The 21,549-nt window shown below is 54.4% G+C and overlaps 2 protein-coding genes across 10 annotated transcripts; one reads left to right on the top strand and one right to left on the bottom strand.

Moving 5' to 3' along the window:
- The first annotated feature begins 3,739 nt into the window (after nt 1-3,739).
- Nucleotides 3,740-11,121, top strand: Slc25a39 (solute carrier family 25 member 39). Of its 5 annotated transcripts, none has more exons than XM_045159739.1 (12): nt 3,740-3,862; nt 6,910-7,010; nt 7,129-7,188; nt 7,312-7,353; nt 8,251-8,384; nt 9,064-9,131; nt 9,256-9,380; nt 9,580-9,753; nt 10,073-10,182; nt 10,373-10,454; nt 10,533-10,613; nt 10,699-11,121. In XM_045159739.1, exons 2-12 carry the CDS (start codon nt 6,926-6,928, stop codon nt 10,812-10,814), a joined length of 1,077 nt encoding a protein of 358 aa, XP_045015674.1. In that variant the 5' UTR covers nt 3,740-3,862; nt 6,910-6,925; the 3' UTR covers nt 10,815-11,121. The 5 variants fall into 5 exon arrangements, with proteins under 5 accessions (XP_045015674.1, XP_045015675.1, XP_045015676.1 ...); XM_045159740.1 differs by having other exon boundaries at nt 3,741-3,862; nt 8,275-8,384; XM_045159741.1 differs by lacking the exon at nt 3,740-3,862 and adding an exon at nt 4,400-4,501.
- A 650-nt stretch (nt 11,122-11,771) lies between these two features.
- On the bottom strand, nt 11,772-21,176 carry Rundc3a (RUN domain containing 3A). Of its 5 annotated transcripts, none has more exons than XM_045159779.1 (11): nt 21,021-21,176; nt 16,952-17,067; nt 16,464-16,597; nt 16,230-16,315; nt 15,052-15,141; nt 14,874-14,954; nt 14,604-14,769; nt 14,345-14,502; nt 13,484-13,621; nt 13,289-13,395; nt 11,772-12,352 (listed from the first exon to the last, which is right to left on the bottom strand). In XM_045159779.1, the coding sequence occupies exons 1-11, from the start codon at nt 21,125-21,127 to the stop codon at nt 12,210-12,212; spliced, it is 1,326 nt and encodes a 441-aa protein (XP_045015714.1). In that variant the 5' UTR covers nt 21,128-21,176; the 3' UTR covers nt 11,772-12,209. The 5 variants fall into 5 exon arrangements, with proteins under 5 accessions (XP_045015714.1, XP_045015713.1, XP_004655359.1 ...); XM_045159778.1 differs by having other exon boundaries at nt 16,464-16,600; XM_004655302.3 differs by having other exon boundaries at nt 16,464-16,612.
- Between the last annotated feature and the right edge of the window lie 373 nt (nt 21,177-21,549).

Here is a 21,549-nt window from a genome sequence, read left to right on the forward strand (position 1 = left end):
TCACCCTCAAGATCACAGGTCAGATTTTTTTTTTTCCCCTCATGGGAGAATCTCACTTTAGTTCAGGCTGGCCTCGAACTCACAGTGATCCTCCTACATCAGCCTTCCAGTGCTATAGGATTAAAGGCATGGGCCACCGTACTCTGCTAGAAGGCTCCTCTGGATGGGGACATCGCTGGCCTTGTATTCAGAGTTTGTTTGTGGGGTCCTGCCGTTGGACTTCCAGCCGTGCTTCCACCTATAAATGCCTTTGGGGTACAAGCAGAAGGGTTTCCCGCCCCTGCTCCTGGGCTTGCTCTGGAAGAAGTCAGCCTCATAATAACAGCTCCTTAGCCAGTCAGGACTTGCTATTCTCTTTCTCTTACAGTGGAAAGAAGTGCAGGCGTTTTCAAAATCTGTATGATAGTTAAGTGGTCACGTGCTGCTTCCGAGGCACCAGTATGCACACGATTAATATGAACCTTGACTCAGGCAGCGGCCACCTCCTCAGTCTTGTTCCTGGAGGCCTGCAAGTCTAGCCAGGGCTCCAGAGTTTCTGGGTATGTCAAGGTCCTTGACCCACCATGATCATCCTTGGAAGAGGAGTCAACCTGCAGGGGAAGGGAGGGGGTTGTCACCCATAGACAGCTTCTCCAGGCTGCCCAGGACCATTTCGTGACTGCATGTAGCCAAGAGTCTGTAAGCGGAGTACAGGATGTTGTCTGCAAATTTTTTTTTTTTTTTTTTTTTTTTTTTTTTGAGGCAGGGTCTCACTCTAGCCCAGGCTGACCTGGAATTCACTATGGAGTCTCAGGGTGGCCTTGAACTCACGGTGATCCTCCTACCTCCGCCTCCTGAGTGCTGGGATTAAAGGAAGCTTGTTGTCTGCATTTTTACATGAAGAAACGGAGGTATAGCAATACACACAATTTTTTTGAATCATTTATTCATTTATTTGAGGGAGAGAGAGATTGGGCATGCCAGGGCTTCTAGCCACTGTAAACTCCAGAAGCATGTACCACTTTGTACATGTGGCTTCTGTGGGTCCTGGGGAATCAAACCTGGGTCTTTTGACATTGCAGGCAAGCGCCTTACCTGCTAAGCCATATCCCAAGCCCCCCCACCTTTTTAAAGTTTTTTCTAAGTAGGGTCTCTAGCTCAGGCTGACCTGGAACTCACTTTGTAGTGCCATCCTCCTCCTCCTGTCTCTCAAGTGCTGGGATTAAAGGTGTGCACCACCACACCTGGCTGTTTGTTTTGAGGCAAGGTCTCACTCTCACTGTAGCCTGGGCTGGACTCAAATTCACTGTGATCCTTGTACCTCAGCCTTGCCTGGGATTAAAGGTGTAAGCCATTCAGCACAGTTTAGAAGAAAAAAAAAAAAAATTAAGCAATTTTTTTTTTTTTTTTAGGTTTTTCGAGGTAGAGTTTCACTCTAGTCCAGGCTGACCTGGAATTCACTGTGTAGTCTCAGGGTGGCCTTGAATTCATGCTGATCGTCCTACCTCTGCCTCCTGAGGGCTGGGGATTAAAGGCATGCGCCACCACACCCAGCCCATCCTAGTTTTAAGATCACTGAAAGAAGGAAGGCCTGAAATGGAGTGTGAGTTCTTCGCTCTGCTGTTGGGGAAACTGAGGCTCAGCCATCACTGTTTGATTCCTGGCTATACTATTTTGCTTGTGACCTTCAGTCGGATGGTAAACACCTGCATACTGAAGGCAAAAGTGGGTCCAGAACTCCAGAATTCTTCCTGTGCCCCAAAGTCCTGAGGGGCAGTTAATAATAATAACAACACCAGCAGGGCTGGAGAGATGGCTTAGCGGTTAAGGAGTTTGCCTACAAAGCCAAAGGATCCTGGTTCAATTCTCCAGGTCCCACATAAGCCAGATGCACATAGTGGTGCATGCATCTGGAGTTCTTTTGCAGTGGCTAGAGGTCCTGGTGTGCCCATTCTCTCTCTAATAAATAAATAATAACACGAGCAGTCATTACTGAGTGCTCACTACCACACAGCGTGGGCACAACTCCATAGCTGTTAACTCACTGAAATCTCTTTGAGGCAGGGTGTATTATCATCCCCGTCTACATAGGGGAAACTGAGGTGTGCTAAAGGTTCCACAATTGCTTTTAAGAAACAGCAGGTTTGCAAACCAGGACCTCACTTGGGGATGTGGAGGTATCTGATTGGTCCCAGAGGAGCAGAGTTACCTAATGGAGAGCCCATTCATTCCTTCCAGTGGCCTCAGGGGCTCTTCTCTCATCTGAAAAATGGAAGGCTAGGGTGAGGTTTTGAGGAAAGCATTACAGCAGGGCGTGGCTGGGGCTGTAATCCCAGCGCTAAAGGCAATTGCCTGTGAGGCCTAAGGACCCAGTTTCAATTCCCCAGTATCCATGTAATGTGAGATGCACATGGTGGCTCATGAGTCTGGAATTCATTTGCAGTGGAGAGAGGCCCTGGTGTGACCATTCTCTCTAAGTAGATAAAAGTAAAATATTTTTTTTTAAAAAGAAAAAAGCAAAGGCCCTTAGAGCAGCGTGGGGCAGAGTTCTCACCTTAACCTACAGTTTAGGAAATTATTATTATTTTTGAGGTAGGGTTTCACTCTAGTCCAGGCTGACCTGGAATTCACTATGTAATCTCAGGGTGGCCTCGAACTCACAATGATCCTCCTACCTCTGCCTCCCGAGTGCTGGGATTAAAGGTGTGTATCACCAAGCCCAGCTATAACTTTTTTTTTTTTAATTTTAAATATGTTTACTTATTTGAGAGAGAGAAAGGTCCTCTACCCAGGGCAAGCGAACTCCAGACGCATGCACCACCTTGTGCATCTGGCTTATGTGGGTACTTGGGGAATCGAACCTGAGTCCTTAGGCTTTGCAGGCAATAGCCTTAACCGCCAAGCTTCTCTCCAGCCCGGAAATGATTTTTTTTCTGTCAGTTTGAATTTAGCTTGGGGTGGGAAGGGAGAGACAAAGTCTCACTATGTAGCTCAGGCTGGCCTAGAACTCGTGACAATCCTCCAGCCTCCCGAGTGGAGGATTACAGGTGTGCACCACCACTCGCAGCTCTCTTGGGACCTTGAGTCCATTGGTCTCTTCCCTGTCTACGGCTTGCATTCACTCGATTCCCTAGCAAGGGTTCCTTAGCTAGAAAGGTCTTTTCTCAGGGAAAGCATTCGGTTGGCCCCTTGCATCCACGTGCTAACCCGGCTGGCTGGGCGGCTCCAGCGTCGGTGGTGACCAGTGGGGGCCGGGAGAGCGGTGACATCATAGCCACGGCCTACTCTTCTTAAAGGCGCAGACTCACACCGGCTGCTCATCTTTCTTTTAGGACAAATACTTTGTGGTATGCAAGTTGTAAAGAGGGGTGGGGAGGCAGTTGGAATTGATGCAGTTGAGAAAAGTGTCATCCTAAGAAAGCGGATCCGAACAGTCCACACTGGATTCGGGCCATCCTATCACCTGGGGAGGAACTTGGGGGGGGGGTAGAATAAAGTGCCTGACGGTTCGAATCCTGGGCTCGTGGTTTGCACCTGCTCTGTGTAATGTCAAATGTGGGAGCCTGTTTCAGCAACAACCTACTCAAAAAGTTTTAAGCCTTAGACGCGAAGAGGCGTAAGAGTAATCACAAAAATGTCGTTTTTCGTCTCCCCTGTTCTATTCGATGCTCTCACGGTCCTAAGCGATTCCAGCTCCACCTCTCCTCTAACCTGCCCAAGGTCCCACTGGCCCAGGCTACAGTTCACCTAAACCGATGCGCCCTGCAAACTCATGGGAGCGCTTCAGGGTTTGCAGACTTGTTTCATCATCCGCGCGCGGGGACGTGAGCACCCCCGCCGGCAAGCCGTGTACGAACTCCACCACCGAGCTCCAGCTCGGCAGGTAAATGCCCTCCACGATCGGCTGCTCCGCTCGTGACCTTGAAGCCCCGCGTCGCGCCGCCGCTTCCTCGCAGAGGAGGACACAGAGTGGCGATCCCCCACGCTTGTCTGGAAAGTTCCTACCCGCGATTTGGACTCCCGGGGTGGGGGGGGGTGGAGGGAGGGCAGGGTTCCTCCGGGGTGCCGGCTGGCTAGGAGGTGGGAAAGCGGAGGAGACGGGCTGGTGAAAACCTGCTGATGGTTGCACTCCGGCGGCCAGGTCAACGCGACGTGGACACGACGACCTTGACCTGCGGGGTTCAAGGAGCGCCCGGCCCGCAAGGAACCCGCCCACGCGGCCGCGGCGCCGGGGCGGGACCAATGGGGTGTGTGTGGTGGGGGGCGGGGGGAGAGGAGGAGGAGGAGGAGGAGGAAGGATGGCACACGCGGGTGGGCGGGTCCCGTGGCACTCCGCGCGCAGGGATGGTCGGCCCGCGGGGCGGGGCTTGGGAGCTACCTGGGGGCGGGGCCCGGCCCCGCGGCTGGCCCAGTCCTGCCACCGTGCGCGGCGGGCGCGCGCCGACCCTCCACCGGCTGCGGAGCCGCTATGGGCCCGCCAGGCCCCCGGCGCGGTGACGCGCAAGGACACGCTCGGAGCCAGGTGGGCGAGCCCGGGCTGGGGTCTGCCGTGCAGGCGGGAGTGGGGTCTTGGTAAGGGCAAGGGGATGTAGAATCCTTGGAGGCGTTGGAGGCGGGGGGCGCCTGCGTAGTCGTCCTCCCCGGGCGCCCCTTGACTGGGCCTGGGCCCAGGGTGTCGCGGAGGGTCGGAGAGAGAGCTTGTTACCTGGTCCCTGCTTCCAGCAGTCTCCGCGGAGCCCGCAAGTGTATGGGTGTTTTCTTTTCTTTCTTTTTTTTTTTTTTTTTTTGAGGGTGCAAACCGGCAGAGAAAATGACCTCTCGGCCAGGCCTCCGAGCCCGGACCGTTGGGCCCCGGAAGGCAGTGAGTGTGGGGGAGGGCCAGGCCGCCGTGCCTGCCGTCTCGAGGAGGAGGGTGGACCTTTCTCTCTGAAATCTGGTTTGTTTACGCGTTGATCTCCACCTCTCTTCTCCTGGAACCTTGGGGCTGGGTGCTGGGGCCTGGGCTAGCCGAGGGGCATGGCTCAGGTGTTTAGATCTTTGGGCCGTCAGAGCCCAACCTGACCTCTGCTCCCAGGAAGTGCACGGTAAGCTTGGGTGGCTAGGCAAATGGCATCGGACACCATGGCCATTAACTCCTGGACAGCTATCCCAGCTTCACCCCACACTCCTGAAGTGACTTTGGACAGGTCACCTCATATCCCTGAGCCTTAGTTTCCCCCTTGGCAAAATGGGCTTGACAATGACCGGTTCAAAAGGTCCAGGAAGAAGCAAGGTGTGGTGGTGGCTGCTCAAACCTTTAATCCCAGCACTCAAGAGACAGAGGTAGGAGGATAAACGTGAGTTCAAGGCCAGACTGAGACTACGTAGTGAATACCGGGTGAGCCTGGGCTAGGGTGAAACCCTACCTTGAAAAACCAAAAAAATAAAATAAAATTTGGCCTGGAGAAATGGTTTAGTGGTTAAAGTGCTTGCTTCCAAAGCCAAAGGACCTATGTTCAATTCCCCAGACCTGCGTGTAAGCCAGATGCGTTTGGAGTTCGTTTGCAGTCACTGGAAGTCTTGGCATGCCCATTCTCTCTCCCTCTCTCTCTCTCAAATAAATAAATAAAATATATATATATTTTTTGGTTTTTCAAGATAGGGTCTCACTCTAGCCCAGGCTGACCTAGAATTCACTATGGAGCCTCAGGATGGCCTCGAATTCATGTGATCCTCTTACCTCTGCCTCCCAAGTGCTAGGATTAAAGGCGTGTGCCACCACGCCCGGCTTAAAAATAAATTCTTTAAAAAGGTCATGGAGAGGCTGGGGAAATGGCTTAACAGTGAAGGCGTTTGCCTCCAAAGCCTAAGGACCTTGGTTTCATTTCCCAGGACTCACATAAGCCAGATGCACAAGGAGTCACATGCATCTGGTATTTGTTTGCAGTGGCTGGAAGCCCTGGGGTACCCATTCTCTATTTTTCCCTATATGCCGCTTTCTCTCTCTCTCTCTCAAATAAATAAATAAATAATTTTTTTTAGGTGGTCATGGAAGGCTAGAGGTGGTGGTACATGCCTTTAATTCCAGCACTGGGGATAGAGGTTGGAGGATTACTCACTGAGTGATCACTACAGAGTGAGTCCCAGGTCAGCCTGTGTTAGAGCGAGACTTTCCCTTAAAAAAAAAAAACAATAACAACAAAAGGTTAGCTAGAGTGAGTTCCAAGTCAGTTTGGGCTGGAGTGAAATCCCTGCCTCAAAACAAACAAACAAAAAAACACTATTAAAAAAATGGGCTGGAGAAATGGCTTAGCGGTTAAGCGCTTGCCTGTGAAGCCTAAGGACCCCGGTTCGAGGCTCAGTTCCCCAGGTCCCACGTTAGCCATATGCACAAGGGGGCGCACGTGTCTGGAGTTCGTTTGCAGAGGCTGGAAGCCCTGGCGCGCCCATTCTCTCTCTCTCTCCCTCTATCTGTCGTTCTCTCTGTGTCTGTTGCTCTCAAATAAATAAATAAATAAAATTTAAAAAAAATGCTGGGCATGGTAGCGGACACCTTTAATCCCAGCACTCAGGAGACAGGTAAGAGGATTGCCATGAGTTCAAGGCCAACCTGAGTCTACATAGTGAAAGTTAGCCTGGGCTACAATGAGACTGTACCTTGAAAAACCCAAACCCAAACCAAAAAGCCATGGTGGCACATGACTTCAATCCCAGCACTCAGGAGGCCAAGGTAGGAGGTTGACTGTGAGTTTGAGGCCAGCCTGAGACTACATAGTGAATTCCAAGTCAGCCTGGGCTAGAGCAAGTCCCTAACTCAGAAAACAGACAAACCAACAAACAAAAAGGTCATAGAGGCAACTGTGCTGGGTGAGCAGTGGTATGCACTGTTGGTTAAGTACCTTAGGTTTGTCTAGTCAGTATGTTCTCCATTTGACTGAAGTTTATTTTCAGGATTGAAACTCTCAAGATGGCTGATCAGGATCCTGGGGGCATTAGCCCCCTTCAACAGATGGTGGCCTCAGGAGCTGGGGCTGTGGTCACCTCCCTCTTCAGTAAGATCTGGGAGATGGGGTGTGGGGTGGGCCAGAGACTGAAGGCAACTTAGTCCTGGTGAGGAGGGAACAGATGTTCCTGAACAGAGCCTGCCTTCAGACCTGCTTCCTTCCCCAGTGACACCCCTGGACGTGGTGAAGGTCCGCCTGCAGTCTCAGAGACCCTCGGTGGCCAGTGGTAAGTAACAGCCTGGAGCCAAGTGGAGGGGGCTGTCTAAGCAAAATAAGGATCTTCTAGAAATGGGGTTCTTGGGAAGGGCTAAGGGTCATTCCTGACCATGGGATCTGCCTCATATTTCAGAGCTGACACCTTCCTCCAGATTCTGGAGTCTCTCCACCAAATGTGAGTGTCCCAAGCCATGGCAACCTGGGAGGACCCAGGGAGGGATTGTTTCATTGTCCCCAAGAGCATCTGTGGGTGTGGGGTGGGGCTCATGGACTATTACATAGTTTATTGAAATTTTTTTTTTTTTTTTTGGTTTTTCGAGGTAGGGTCTCACTCTGGTCCAGGCTGACCTGGAATTAACTCTGTAGTCTCAGGGTTGAATATTCTTTAAAATATTTATTTAATTATTTGAGAGCGAGAGAGAGGGAGAGGCAGATAGAGAGAATGGGCATGTGAGGGCCTCTAGCCACTGCAAACGAACTCTAGACACATGCATCACCTTGTGTGTCTGATCTGGTTTTACAAGGGTACTGGGGAATCAACCTAGGTCCTTTGGCTTTGCAGATAAGTGTCCCAACTGCTAAGCCATCTCTCCAGCCGCACTATCATATACTTACACTTTTTAAAAATATATATATTTTATTTATTTGTGAGAGGGAAGGAGAATGGGCATGCCAGGGTCTCTAGCCACTGCAAACAAACTCTAGATGCATGTACCCCCTTGTTCATCTGGCTTACATGGATCCTTGAGAATTGAACTGGGATCCTTTGACTTTGCTTATACTTTTTTTTTTTTTTTTTTTTTTTTGAGGTAGGGTCTCCAGCTCAGGCTGACCTGGAATTCACTATGTAGTCTCAGGGTGATGTCATACTCACAGCAATCCTACTTCTGCCTCCCAAGTGTTGGGATTAAAGGTGTAGACTACCATGTGTGGGTCCCACTAGCATATATGTTCAAGTCACATTAACCAGCTATGTATACCACTACCCAAGAACATCCACAGTGGGAACTGAGCCTCACCACCCAGCAGGAATCAGGGCCCTGCCATCCTAATGTCCCCTTCCTTTCTCCAGCACCCTCCTCTCTCCAATCCCCAGGGAAATGCCTCCTGTACTGCAATGGTGTTCTGGAACCCTTGTATCTTTGCCCAAATGGTACCCGCTGCACCACCTGGTTTCAAGATCCTACCCGCTTCACTGGCACCGTGGTGAGCAGCATCTATGTCCTTGAGGGACCCAGTCTGCTTAGCAACAGGCCTGAGGAAGAATGGGTGGCACAGAGCAGGTAGAGGTGGCCAGTTTGAGAAGAGCATGACAGAGCAGCAATGCCTTTTTGGTTGTTTTTTTTGTTTGTTTGTTTTGTTTTCCAAGGTAGTGTCTTGCTCTAGCCTAGGCTGACCTGAATCCTCTGTAGTCTCAGGCTGGCCTCAAACTCACAGTGATCCTTTTATCTCTACCTCCCGAGCGCTGGGATTAAAGTCTTGTTTTCTTGAGTCGGAGGTTTCACTCTAGCCCAGGCTGACCTGGAACTTACTTTAGCTAGCCTCAAACTCATGGCAATCCTCCTGCCAAGTGCTGGATTTAGAGGCAAGCCACACCCACCATGCTTAGTGAGGTCTTGGTTTTGATACTAGGAGTTAAAACTGGGATCTTGTACTGATAGACAAACATTCTATCACTGAACTACATCCCAACCCTTCCATAAGGTTTTGAAGGGTGAATAGGAGTCTGCCTAGAAACAGATGGATAGCTGCCTGTATGGCGGCCTGAGGAGCTGACTGGCCCGTGACAGGAGCTGAGGGCATCAGCCAGGCTCTTCCTGGGCTGGTTCCATCATTAGTCTTGTTTACATCTGTCTTCTTCTTGGGCTGGTGCCCTCTTGGTCAGGATGCCTTTGTGAAGATTGTGAGGCATGAGGGCACCAGGACCCTGTGGAGCGGCCTTCCAGCCACCTTGTGAGTAACCTGGTCCTGAGGTTTCCTTCTCCTGGCACCCACTGAACTTTGTTCCTTGTTAGTTGGCAAGGTAAGGCAGTGGAGGCTTGGAAGGTTCAGGAGCTGCCTCTATCCAAACCTCCAGGGTGATGACTGTGCCAGCTACCGCCGTCTACTTCACTGCCTATGACCAACTCAAGGCTTTCCTTTGTGGTCGAGCCTTCACCTCTGACCTCTACACACCCATGGTGGCTGGCGCACTGGCCCGATGTGAGCATAGCATGGGACCCTTGGTCCCCTTCTACACCCCTGTGCCTCAGTCCAGTCAGTTCTGGCTCCCAGCCTGTGGAGGAAGGGTGTGACTGGGAATGCACTCAGCCCAAAGACCTTGGGGGGAGGAGCTGGGCTCGGTTATGTGGGACCTATAGCCTAACCTCTTTCCACTTTCTTTTCAAACCCCACCCCCCAGTGGGCACTGTGACAGTGACCAGCCCCCTGGAGCTTGTGCGGACCAAGTTGCAGGCTCAGCACGTGTCATACCGGGAGCTAGCCACCTGTGTCCAATCTGCAGTGGCTCAGGGGGGTTGGCGTTCACTGTGGCTGGGCTGGGGTCCCACAGCCCTTAGAGATGTGCCCTTCTCAGGTAGGTAATCCAGGGTACAGGGAAGGGAAAGGGAGCCCTTGGATGGTACAGAAGGGGGTTATAACCCAGTTCTTGCCTGGTTAATGGTGGCCACGAGTTCATATTCTTTCTCTGAGCCTGGGGTTCCTTCCTTGTGAGACGGCCATTAGGAAGCTTTGCTGGGTTCCCTGGCTGTATCCTGGCCTATGACCTGGTACAGGACTCCACACACAGGAGACAAGAGCCTGTACCCAGGAAGTCCTGGTTCTTATGTGAAAAAGAGGGGTCTGGAGCCCTCCACCTTGGCTTCTCATGTCTAATAAGCATCCCCCTTCCTAAGCTCTCTACTGGTTCAACTATGAGCTGGTGAAGGGCTGGCTGAATGGGCCTGGACCAAACAACCAGACATCCGTGGGTATCAGCTTTGTGGCTGGTGGCATCTCAGGAATGGTGAGTTGCTGAGCTAGGATTAAGACCAATGGAGGGCGGCCTGGGAGGGCCCGAGGGTCAGTGAGACGCCCTGGAGAAGAACTTGCACACACGATGGTCAGCCCACACTGGGGAGCTCACTCGCTGTCCTTCGCCAACCCTAAGAGGCCTTGGTGTCTCCAGCCACTTGAGCTTTTCCCTGCCCCACCAGGTGGCTGCCACCTTGACTCTACCCTTTGATGTTGTGAAGACCCAACGGCAGGTTGCCCTGGGAGCCGTGGAAGCTGTGAGAGGTGAGCTGGGGCTAGTGAAGATGGGGGGTGGGGAGGGGCTCAGGCTGGGTCCCGCTGAGCCAGGTCTTGAATCCACAGTGAAGCCCCCACGAGCTGACTCCACCTGGATACTGTTGCGGAGAATCCGGGCTGAATCGGGCACCAGAGGGCTGTTTGCAGGTGGGTGCCTGTTTGTGGATGCATGCGTGTTGTGGTTATGGAGTCAGACCCTGGCCCCTGACTGTGGCCCGCCTTTCCATGATAGGTTTCCTCCCAAGGATCATCAAGGCTGCGCCCTCCTGTGCCATCATGATCAGCACCTATGAGTTTGGCAAAAGCTTCTTCCAGAGGCTGAACCAGGAAAAGCCTCTCGGCCACTGAGAGGGGCGAGGAGCCACCCAGCCCATGCAGGGGTAGGGGCAGAAGACAGCCAAGTGCCTTTGCCTCAGTACTGGGGAGGAACCACACGTCCTTCCCTCCCAGCCTGGTCACCCAGGCTATCCTCACAGCTTGATTTCTGCTGTCCCCTTCCCTAAATTTTTACTTTCTCCCACCCAAGTTCAAGACCAAATGTGACAGATGCCCTTTCTTTGTGTTTCCTTTGTTTGCTGCTGTGGCTCAGTCCCAAGACCCTGGGCCTGGCTTTGTCACTCAGCCTTGTCCTTTCTATCTAAAGATGGTGCCCTTTCGTGTGCTGTTCTGACTTTGGTGTCCAGGTGTTGGGGGGCGAGCAAATGGGGGAGTCCAGGAGTGACCTGGCTGCCTAGACTGGCACCCATGGAGATGTCTGCCCAAGTTGAGCATGATGGCTCACACTTGTTATCTTAGCACTGAGGCTGAGGCAGGAGGATTGCCAGTAGTATCAGGGCTATACAGTAACACCCTGTCTCAAAAGACAAAGCACCACGGCCTTCCTTAGGGTGAGAGCCCTGATTTTGGGATGGTGACTAGTAGCCAAAATTTTAGTGAGGTTCCTTCTGGATGGGCCCACTGTTGAGAGTGGGGTGCCATCTCCCCAAGAATACACTGAAATGACAATGGGGAGGGCTGCTTACCTGCCAGCAGTGGCAAGAAAGCACCTTGCCATGGTGTGCTCCTTCAGGGCTCTGCCTCGCCTCTGAAGGCTGACCAGGTATCAGAGGAGTCAGGTCCAAGGAGTACCCATCTGTTCTACCCTGGACAGACTCCATATTTGGAAGTTGAACACATTGTAAGAAACTTCCTCCTGGGATGTGGCCCACTTGTTCCCACAGGGCACATACTAGTTCTGACAGAGTTAAGAGACCCTGTTTGCATGGGGCCCTACTCCAGCCCCCCCCCCCCACAGATGAAGCCACCTTAGTCCTCTGGTTTTTATTTTCCTGGTCCCCCTAAGGTCCCCACATGGGGACTGAGGAAGGGGTGACTGCAGAATGGTACATAGGGGCAGACCAGAGAGGCAGGGCAGCAGTGGTGCCAAGGCATGGCCCCCAGCTCCTGAGGCGGGAGTGGAAGGTCCAGAGGGAGCCAGGCAGGCTTCAGAGTCGCCAGAATGGAGCAGCTTCCTGTGGCCTTAGTCCCCCTGCCTTATGGCCCCTTGCTTCCCTGGGCAGCTCCTGCCTCCTTGTGCAGGAAACCAAAGCAGGCAAGAGGCAGGGGTTGTCTCTACCAAAGACAGCCTGGTTGGGTGGGCAGCGTTCTCTGGAAGGGTAGCCTGGGTTGGGGGAACTCAGGGAAAGATGGCAGTTGTCCATCGCCCCTGCAAGTTGGAGCTGGCACTGCACTGCACGCAGCTTCTCAGCTCGGGCTAAGCGCTGGGCTGCCCTCTGGGCTGTCGCTCACCAGGCACTCGTTGGATTTGAAGCTCGCCAGGGACTTGCAGCTGGGGATGGAGGCCAGGGAGCCGCAGAGGCCCAGCATGGAGGGCGTGGGGTCCTTCCCTGGGGAGAGAGGGCTGGTGAGGCTGGGCTAACCTGGCTGTGTGTGTGTGTGTGAGAGAGAATTGAAAGAGGGGTAGACAGTGAAGGGGCAGGACACCCCCAAGGGTCATTTTAACTAAACCTCTACCAAGCACTTGGTGCCTTGCACGGGGCATGGGACACCTGTAATAATCAGTTTATGTCTGTCTCCCTCTGAGGTTCAGCCTCTCTGTTCATTTATTAAACACACAGTATTTGCTCTGTTCCAAGCTCTGGGCATACAGAGGACAGATAAGACATAGTCCCTGCCCTCTTGGAGCTCACAGTCTGGTGGGGGTGGGGGGGGAGTCAGACAGCCACAAACACAGTGTGGTGGGTTACATGTCCACAGCCTGCCTTGTCTCAGAAGAACGAAGGTTATCTGATACAGTGTGGTTAAAAAAATAATTCCAGGTACAAGGAAAACTTGGAAGGAAGAAACTAAGATGGAACCAGGGGAGAGTGAGGTCAACACAAAATGCATGCTTTGAAGTCCTGGGCTCTCACTTGAAGGGAGCCACTAATTTTGGTTCTGAGCTTCCTGGCAGCCAAAGAAAAGGGGAAAGCAATGATCAGGCAGGTAGGTAGTCCACAGTGTGCATAAGTGAGTTAGGCTGCAGAATCCCTTGAATGAGGCCATTGATAAAATATCAAAAAAAAAAAAAAAAACAACACTGAGCCATCATCACACGTGGACACTGGGACTTTTCACCAACACCCCTATTTAACAGATGGGAGTAGGATTCAGCAAGGTGGGGTCACTAGCCAAGCTCACAGCTAGCTCCCAAACCAAGCTCATCATTGCTCTAAGTGCAGGAAGGGATGAGTGAATGAAGTTTGGCACTGGCTTGTGAGGCCCTAAGGCCTTGCCCCATCTCTTCCTGGAAGCGTGCTAAGTGCCAGGATGGGGGGGCTCACCGATGGGGCCCCAGGGCTCCTCATCCCGCTTGCCTTCTCCCAAGCGCTGGGAGTCTGAACTCAGACTGGCCTCTGCTGACAGCGGGTCGGTGCTCATGAAGCTGTGCCTGAGCAGAAAACCAGCGGGTTGGCAGGGCCCACAGCCCTGACTGTCCGCTGGGGAGGGCGGTGGGGGGCAGTACTCCACTGGCTTACCTCCGGTACAGCTTGGAGTTGCTGGCACCCTCTGCCCCAGTGAGGGTTCCCAGGGAGGGCCATTGGTTGACCATGGGTGTGGTGAGGTCCTTGGAACCCTGGGCCAGGGGGGCATGGTCACCGGGGATCAGACCTGTCCTGGGAGGGGGGAGGAGAATCAGGCCCGGCTGGGAGGGAGCAGAAATAGGGGGCTCAGCAGGGGTGGGGGTCAGGGATAGAAAGGAAAACCTGAGTAGCAAAATGGGATATATGACACACAGGCCTGCTGGCACATGTCTGAACACTCACGGGGGCTGTGTGGATTGCAAATTTGAGGTCAGCCACCATAGTGAGGCCATGTTGCAAAGCCGGGCAGGAGGGAGTTAGCGGTGTTGGGGGTCAATGTAAGTGGCACTGGACAGGAATATTAAGCTTTCGTGACTAATATTGGGAACTGGAGTAATGGAGTATTTGGGAGTCAGTTGGGATGACGTAGAGAAACTCATGGATGAGAGGGTGTGGACTCCGGTGTGTGTGTGTGGGGGGGGTGTTGGCCAAGTCAGGTTTAGGGAGAAATGCTAAAGGGACCGGGAGTGAGATTGGGGGTCGCCGTATGAACAGTGGTAGTGACGCTATCAGGTTGAAGGTTGCTGAATGCCCTTAGAGGTCCCGTGAGTAATGAGAGCTGCAGCGATGGTTGAAGGGAACCGGCTGCGGAGGCCCCGGGAACCTTAGGCTTGGGGTAATGCTTGGTAACCTGAGGCTCCCGGGGTAGGGGTGAGCGCATAGGTGGGCTGAGGATGGTGAGTCGGGTGAGTGGTGCTAGTCAACAGAGTGGTTTTGGGGTTCACCGGGGCCGGGGTCAGGACCGGCGGCGCTCACAGCTGCTCCTGCAGCTCCAGGATCACGCCTTCCAGCTCCCGCTTCTCGCGCTGGTTCTGCGCGGCCGCCTCCTCCAGCTGCAGCTGCAGCCGCCGGTTCTCCGCCTCCAGGTCCTTCAGCTGCGACTCGCGCAGGCGCACCAGCTCCTCCAGGTAGCCCTGCGGGGCGCGGGCTGAGCGCGGGCGGGCGGCGGAGGGCTGCGGCCCCGCCGAGCCGAGCCCACCCCGGCGCGCCCAGGCCCTGACCCCCCGCCGCGCACCTTCTGCGCGTAGACGATGCGGAACTTCTGCTCCATCTTGTGCCACTTGTTGTACCAGCTGTCCTCGTCGGTGACGAGCGGCAGGTAGGGGTGCTCGGGCGAGTTGTCCTCGCTCGTGCTGCTCTCGGCGCTGTGCCGCTCCTCCTCGTCCGTCAGGTAGTCGTAGCTGGGGGAGCAGCCGTGGGTAGGCCCCGCGCCGCGCCGCGCCCCCGGACCGCCCCCTCGGGTGCCCCGGCTCCGCCCCCGCCGCACAGTCACGGGGCCGCTCACCTCTGGGTGAACTTTAAGTAGGGGGTGTAATCGATGACGACGGGGGTCTTCCCGTCCAGGACTTCGCCCTTTAGACAGAAGCTGGGGCAGAAGAGCCACAGAGATGGGGGAGGTGGTGAGGGGGCTGGGACACGTGCGAGTCAGACCGTCCCCTTCACCACCGCCATGCAGACCCCACCTGAAGTCGATGGCGCTCAGCCCGATCAGCATCCCCGTGAGGACGGTGGCTTCCTCCCGCAGCATGATGGCTCCGGAGTCATAGAACCGCCTGCGGGGAGAGGCGGGTAGCAGCTCCCTGAGGGCTGGGCGCCCACGACTCTTCGGCCTGGCTTACTACAGATCGTCCTGGACGAAGGCGGCTCACCATTCAGGAGATTTTTGTCTCCTCGGACTGGAAGCCACTGGAATCAGTGCTCACTGACCCCATCTAGCAGACAGTGTGTTCGTTCCCTGACTAGAGATGCTCATCTGTCCTCTGACCTATCCTGTCCCCATCAAATATGAGGACATGTCACCCTGTTCCTTTAAGTCAGGAAACAAGTCCTAGTCGTTTGTACTTGGCATAAATACAACATGTACTAAAAACAAAACAACAACAACAAAAAAAACCAACCTACTTTGAAATGTGGAGACCAGGGATAGAGTATTAAGTCTCATCTCCAGGGCCCCCCACTCTCTCTCTCTCTCTGTCACTCTCAAATAAATAAGCGTGAACAACAACAACAAAAAAAACATCAGGTTGGGTGTGGCCATGGTGGGTGAGGCACACGCCCCCTCCCCACAACAGTTTCACACACTGGTACGTTCTGCTCCTAGGGACCCAACATCCCAAGCACAAAAGCTCTGTACACTGGAACTCTGTTCTTGGGAAGCAAACACAGAGCTATCGCCATTGTTTGCAGAGCTGCTGGGGCTGTGTGTTGGAGGTCATGGCACGAGGCCCAGTAAAGTGGTGCATGCTTGAGGCTTGTTTAGAATTGGTGCAAGGGTAGAGCCATGCATGATGGGACCGAGGCTAGCCATGACGGTGGAGAATGTGCACTAGAATTTGCACCAGCACTAGGGAGGCAAAGGTAGGAGAATTGCTGAAATTGAAGGTACCCTGAGGCTACATAGTGAATTCCAGGTCAGCCTGGGCTAGAGTGAACCCCTACCTCAAAGAAGAAAAGAAAAAGCATTAGCCTTGGACGTGGTGGTATGGTGCTGAATAATGTTGCAAGTCCTGGTAACCCCTGGTCCCAAGGAAGGAAACGAGCAAGGCATTCTGGGACTTGTAGTGCAGGAACTGAAAGGTTGCTGCAGGAGCTGATGGCTTAGGAAAAAGAACCGGGCACAGTGCTGCCTGAGGGGTCTGACCTGGTGGTCCTGCTGTCCCGAAGAGCTGTGGTGATGTACTCTGACATGCGCTTCTCCATTAGTGCCACGCGGATCCACGCCCGGCCCTGGAAAGCATGCTCACCTTTACTCGTGTAAGCTGGTGACCCTCATGCCCAGCATCACATGTGGCCCTTCTCCAAGGAGTAGACAAGGCCCCTGTGTCCAGAGCAGGGACCAGGTGTGGTGGCCTTGCCCATCCCCACACTCTCTCACCTTGGCTCGTGCCGTGCTGATATTCTCCATGTTCTCAATGCTGCTTACACAGTTGTTGGGCACTTTGCTGCAGGCCAGGCGGATGTAGTCCCAGAAGCCCCGCTGTCCATCTGAGCTGAACCAGCTCACCGGACCTGCTGGGGCACAGGCTGAGCCAGGGCAGGGAGGGGGCTCAGCAAGACCAGGGAGTTTGGAAAGGGTCCACGTGATGCACTCACATGCGTAAGGGTAAGCTACTGTGCACAGCCATACTGCATGCCCAGATGTAAGCAAGGAACACAATAGTCTGGCCAAGGATGGGGTCATAGGCAGAACCCTCCCCCATCTTCCCAGTTCTGTGCTCTAGTTTCTGTGAATGGACCAGGATAGGGTCCTGGGCCAAGGATAAGGTGAAGAAATCCATGGAGAATATCAGAATTGGGGAGGGTGGAAGCCACAGGCTGGAGTGAGGAGGGGAAGGGCAATGAGGGATGGGGACTCAGGCACACCTTTGAAACGGTGGCTTAGGATCTGCTCCAAAATGGCTGCAAAGTTAACAAACTCCTCAGACGAGTCATCGATGGGCTCTGCTGTGTACTTCTCCAGCAGGGTTTTCACAGAGAACCTGGGTTGGGGGATGAAGATGAAGCAGTGAGGAATCAGGCAAAAGACAGGATGGGCCGGGCACGGTGGCACACTCCTTTAATCCCAGCACTTGGAGGTAGAAGTAGGATGATCGCTGTGAGTTCGAGGTCAGCCCAGGACTACAGTGCGAGTTCCAGGTCAGCTTGGGCTACTGTGAGATCCTACTTTGAGAAAACCAAAGAAGAAAAAAAAAAAAATGGGTGGTGGTGGTAGAGGAAGGTTGTCAGGCAGAGAAGAGGTCATGAAGGGCACAGATGTGGTGGGGAGACAGGCAAGACTAGAGTGAGTAGCCATAGAGACACCAGCCATGTAGAACAAGAGGGTGGCAGGTGTGTGGGGGTGACACGAGACTGATTGACAAAGTGGGTGATAGAAGAGGTGACAGCAAGAGAAAGGAAGCTTTGGGAACACGGTGTGAGAGGCAATGAGACGATAAGTAGAGAGGTGAGGCAGCGAGGGCCAGGGGACTGCAAGGGACTGTCCTCAGACCCCTTTCCCAATCACTCTTCAGCATGCTCTGAGCAGTCTTCTGTCATTTGCTAGAACCACCTTCCTCTAGAGATGGGAGTCACCTGTGTCTCTGTGCATGTGCAAAGTAGGCACATATGGGTGGCCAGGTAGGCTGTCAGTTCCCAGACATCCCACTTCCCCCTTCTCTGCAAGGCCACCCACACACCAGCTGCCCAGAGCCAGGCGATGATGCAGAGCTGGGGAGGGGGGAGTGCAGGGTATGGGTCTGACACACACTGGGTGGGAGGGGACACTGGCAGCAGGTCCCTGGAAGGGACTTAGGAGCCCAGATGCTGCCTTCTCAGGAAGGAAGGGAGCTGAGGAAAGCAGGTGGGACTGAGTGGCTGGAGCCAAACAGCCCCTGTTGCCCTCTCCAACCAGGCTCAATCCTCCTGCTCCCTGTGCAGTCTCCATCTATCCTCCTCCACCTGCCATCCCTGAAGAGGAGTGGGGGAGGGGAGGACACACTCAGCTCGTAATGGCCAGTTATTGCCCCAATTCAGGTGACAGAGCAGGACAGGGTGCTCAGGGATATGGTGGGGGCACTTGGAACTGTCCTTTAATTCTTTCCGTGTTTACCCAACCAGGTGATGTGCCCAGCACTAGACTTTGCATGTAGAAGGGTGCCAGACAGAGAGAGAGAAAGGTCATGAAGGGCATGGGAGAGGTGGAGGCAGGTGAGACTACAGTGAATCGCTGTAGAGATAGCAGGGCATATAGAATGATAGGGTGTCAGGTGGGTGGGGGTGACAGGTAGGAGACTTACCCATCATCATTACAGCTCTGAGAAATAGGTCCTCTTGTTATGACAACCATCCTCACAGGGTGGGGTTCAAGGCAAGGTCTCACTCTAGCCCAGGTCACTCTAGTGACCTGGAATTCACTATGTAGTCTCAGGGTGGCCTCAAACTCATGACAATCCTCCTACCTCTGCCTCCCGAGTGCTGGGATTAAAGGTGTGCACCACCACGCCTGACCATGACCACCATCCCCATTTTACAGATAAGGAGACCAAGGGCTCAAAAGGTGGACTGATCAGAGCCATGTAACCTGGGGGAAGTCAAGTGGCTATGTCTGATTTCACATCTCTTGCTCTTTGGGCTTTGTCTTGTGGACTCTCAGTGGCTGTCACAATTACTGAAGCTCTGAACAGGCCCTGTGCAGGCCTCTAGCCCGGAGCCACCGATGGCACACATGAGGCTGCGCTCCTCATCTTCCCTTTGGGCTTACAGTGGCTCAGATCAGAGATCAGCTTGGTGTTGGCTTGCACTAGGGGAAGGCAGCCTGCTGGATTCAAAGCTCATTTCCTTGGGTGCAAACAAGAATTCTCATCACCGCCTCATTCACTATATAGCCTCAGGGTGGCCTCAAACCTGCCTCATGCGATTCTGGTTCATATACTAGGCAGAGATGGGAGAAGGGGTGTATGTGTGGCTGCTGGGAGAAGCCAAAACTGGGCCTGCCTAGAGATAGCCTGTGATTGGAACAGTATCTGAGCTTCCTTATACATTCCTGTCAACTTCTGGTCATCTGGGTCAGACTTCAGTGGGGCCGGGTCACCATGTCAGCCATCTGCCATCTGTCCTCCAGGAGGTGTGGAGCTGGTGAGAACCTCCTGGTGTGCTCCTGGTTAGGAAGTGCAGTGGCTGCTGTGGGTTACCATGGAGACTGGGAGGCCAGGGCCCAGGGGAGCCAGCAGCCTGCTAAAGGAGCTGTTCTGAGCCATGTGACAGTGATGTGGCAGCAGAAGCCCCCGGGGTTTCTAAGTCTCTGCTATGTCTCCAAGCCCCCCAAACTGTGCCTCTTGCCCCTCACTCTGAGCTTCCCCCAATCCACCAGAGCCTCGGCTTCTCTAGCCTAGGTCTAGAGGAGTCCTCTCCTTTCCCCACTGGAACGGTGACTCTCAAGAGTCACAGCTATCCTGTCAGGCAAGAAAAAGAAGAGGATCCAAGGAAGTCAAGGGCCAAGAGAGGGACAGAAAGGGCCTCATCGGAACAGGGCTGTTTCTGTGTGCCAGGCATTGGGCTAGGTTCCTTCATGGCACACCAGAACCATTCCTTGATACCGCTTTTACATCTGCAGCGGGGGTAATGAGTAGTTAGCAGGCTTCCCCAAGGTTGCCCAGCTAATAATTGAAATAAAAGCTTGAACCTAGAACCGCGTGGCCCTGTAGGCAGTAGTCTCCTTACACCCTGCCAGCAGGATTTGGGAACAAGAGCAAAGACAGTGGCTTCACTTTGGACTGGGTCATCGCTACATGTATTCCTTCCAAACATCCCAGGTACCTTTGCGGCAGGCTGATGGACACCACACTGATTAGGTGCTGGGGAAAGGATGCTGTGAGACAGTTATGGATGGCATGGCTGGGTGTGTGCCCAGGAACCTGAAGGGACCTTGGATGCCAGGGGCCCAGGCATCAGGTGGGCACTGATTCTTGGCAAGGCTAAGGCCTATGTTCAGAGGGGGCTGGAGCTAGCAAGGAAGGACTGCTCATCCCGGCACCCAGGAGCTCCCTGCTGGGAGGGAGAGAGCAGCACCTGGTAGGCATGGTGGAGCTGGGGCGGGGAAGGGGCCCTGCAGGTGAGGGCAGCAGGCACAGGAATCTCGGAAGAAGAGGCTGAGATCTCAGAGGTGGAGGCTGCAGAGAGAGCCTGCAGAGCTGGTGGTTTCCTAGCCTCAGGGAAGGATGGGAGGGTGAGTCACTGCAGGGTTGAAGTAGGAAGGATCACTTCCTGGATCCCAAGTAAGCCCTGGATTTCCCCAGCCCTGTGGTAGCCCCACCCTCAGCGACGAGTGGATCTGGCCTCTCCTTCTCCACTGGAACTCAGGGGACCCAGGCTTCTGCAGCTAGGCCTTCCGTGTTTCCCACAAGGAAGGGCAGTGCCCTCGACCTTCACTGGATGGATTCAGGGGCTCTGCCCACATGCCCAGTCGATACTGCCACAGGCTGCAGCCCAGAATCAGAGATTGGCTTGATGGAGAGTTGAGTATGGGGAAGGCTGACGGGGTGGCAATGAGGCGACTTAGAGGACATCCACCCTCCTCCCCCCCCACCATGGGTTTCCTTCTGCCCACCCTGCCTCCATTCCCAGCAAGGGAGCCAGCCATGCTCCCCACCCCCTCTCACACAATGTCACTTCCTGATTCTCACAGGAAGCTGCAGTGCTAATTAAACACCCCTCATCCCCCAGGCTCCAGGCCTGACAGGCCTGATTTTGGCCTAGAAGGATAGAAAACCAGACTTCCAGGCCGAAGTTCAGGGTCTGGGAGGGACCGAGGGCACATTTTCCCTAACCCTTGCTTCCCCTGCCTTTTCTCTGCGGCTGCTGAGTACCTGCAGCCAGCATCTTCAGCCGAGGTTCCCCCCAGCCCGTGCTAACCGGCTCCCGGACCACCCCACCCCCGCTCGCCAGCGTCGCCCACCTGCACACGGTGATCAGGTTCCTGCGCTCCACGGCCACGTTGCGAGAAGACGCTTTCTTGGAGGGCAGCCCCAGAGCCATGGTGCTCTGGACGAAGCTCGCTTCCATCCAGATATGCGGCCACCGCTGCTGCCGCCCGCTGCCCCCCACCCCGCCCGGCGCCCCGGCCCTCTCGCAGGATCACCGCTGGGCTTCCTGCCCGCCGGGGCCCCTCGACTCCTTCAAGGCCATCCCTCTGCCTCGAAGCCTAATGCCGGGTCCCTTCGCTCCCTCCCCCGGCGGCGATTCCCAAGCAAAACAAGGCCGGGGAGGGAGCTCTCCGAGGTGCTGAGCCGGGGCCCGTCACCCCCTCCCCCAGCCGCCCGCCCCCTTCGGCCAGTGACGTCAGGGCCATAAGGCCACGCCCCTCAGCAGGACTGGACCAATCCGCACAGGGCGCAAGCTTTGGTGCGGGGGTGGGGGGGGGGGCGGGAGGGGGAAGGATTGGGCCCCTGGGAGAACGGAGGGGGGTCCCCTGGAAAGGTAACGAT

Source organism: Jaculus jaculus, chromosome 9 (genome assembly GCF_020740685.1).
Source record: "Jaculus jaculus isolate mJacJac1 chromosome 9, mJacJac1.mat.Y.cur, whole genome shotgun sequence".
NCBI lineage: Eukaryota > Metazoa > Chordata > Mammalia > Rodentia > Dipodidae > Jaculus > Jaculus jaculus.

Excerpts from the sequence above, each read along its gene's own strand:
- Slc25a39 (XM_045159739.1), top strand. The coding sequence starts at position 6,926 with ATGGCTGATCAGGATCCTGGGGGCATTAGCCCCCTTCAACAGATGGTG. Across the intron at positions 7,011-7,128 it reads TGTGGTCACCTCCCTCTTCA|TGACACCCCTGGACGTGGTG; the intron begins GTAAGATCTGGG and ends TTCCTTCCCCAG. Across the intron at positions 9,381-9,579 it reads GGCTGGCGCACTGGCCCGAT|TGGGCACTGTGACAGTGACC; the intron begins GTGAGCATAGCA and ends CCCACCCCCCAG.
- Rundc3a (XM_004655302.3), bottom strand. The coding sequence starts at position 21,127 with ATGGAAGCGAGCTTCGTCCAGAGCACCATGGCTCTGGGGCTGCCCTCC. Across the intron at positions 14,770-14,873 it reads TACTTAAAGTTCACCCAGAG|CTACGACTACCTGACGGACG; the intron begins GTGAGCGGCCCC and ends CTGCTCCCCCAG. Across the intron at positions 12,353-13,288 it reads GGAGCCCTGGGGCCCCATCG|GGAAGGACCCCACGCCCTCC; the intron begins GTGAGCCCCCCC and ends CTCTCTCCCCAG.